At 64.3% G+C, this 353-nt stretch overlaps 1 protein-coding gene across 1 annotated transcript in view; it reads right to left on the reverse strand.

Moving 5' to 3' along the window:
- Nucleotides 1-6: 6 nt before the first annotated feature.
- Nucleotides 7-353, reverse strand: part of LOC104494834 (striatin-interacting protein 1-like) — a gene marked incomplete at both ends in the record, with an annotated part of 8,975 nt that continues 8,628 nt past the window's right edge. Inside the window, 2 exon segments of the mRNA XM_010137716.1 lie at nt 7-198; nt 200-233. Of these exon segments, the coding sequence (XP_010136018.1) occupies nt 7-198; nt 200-233 (226 nt within the window).

Genomic DNA, 353 nt, shown 5'->3' on the forward strand with positions numbered 1-353 from the left:
AGCAGCTCCTCCCAGGAGATGGGGCGAGAGAAGACCTCCCGCTCCAGCCACAGGTCGTAGTTGACCTGGAAATCCTCGGGCAGGTCCACGCGCTGGCCCAGCACGCTCTGCAGGCAGTTGTCCACCGGCAGGAAATCGGGGTTGCTGTGGGCCCGGTCATAGCGACGCGAGTTGAAGCGTTCCATGCTGGCGCGCACGCTCCGCCTGGAAATCCCAGGGGCGGGCATCCAGGTCTGGGCGGAGGGAAAAGAGGCGTCAGAGGGGAGCTGGGAGCCCTTCGGCCAACCCAAATCCCTCAGGAAAGGTTGTCTGAAGGTGCTTTCGCAAAGCCACGCAGGGCATGGAGCAGGCAG

Source organism: Buceros rhinoceros, unplaced genomic scaffold, assembly GCF_000710305.1.
Source record: "Buceros rhinoceros silvestris isolate BGI_N320 unplaced genomic scaffold, ASM71030v1 scaffold25536, whole genome shotgun sequence".
NCBI classification, from domain to species: Eukaryota; Metazoa; Chordata; class Aves; order Bucerotiformes; family Bucerotidae; genus Buceros; species Buceros rhinoceros.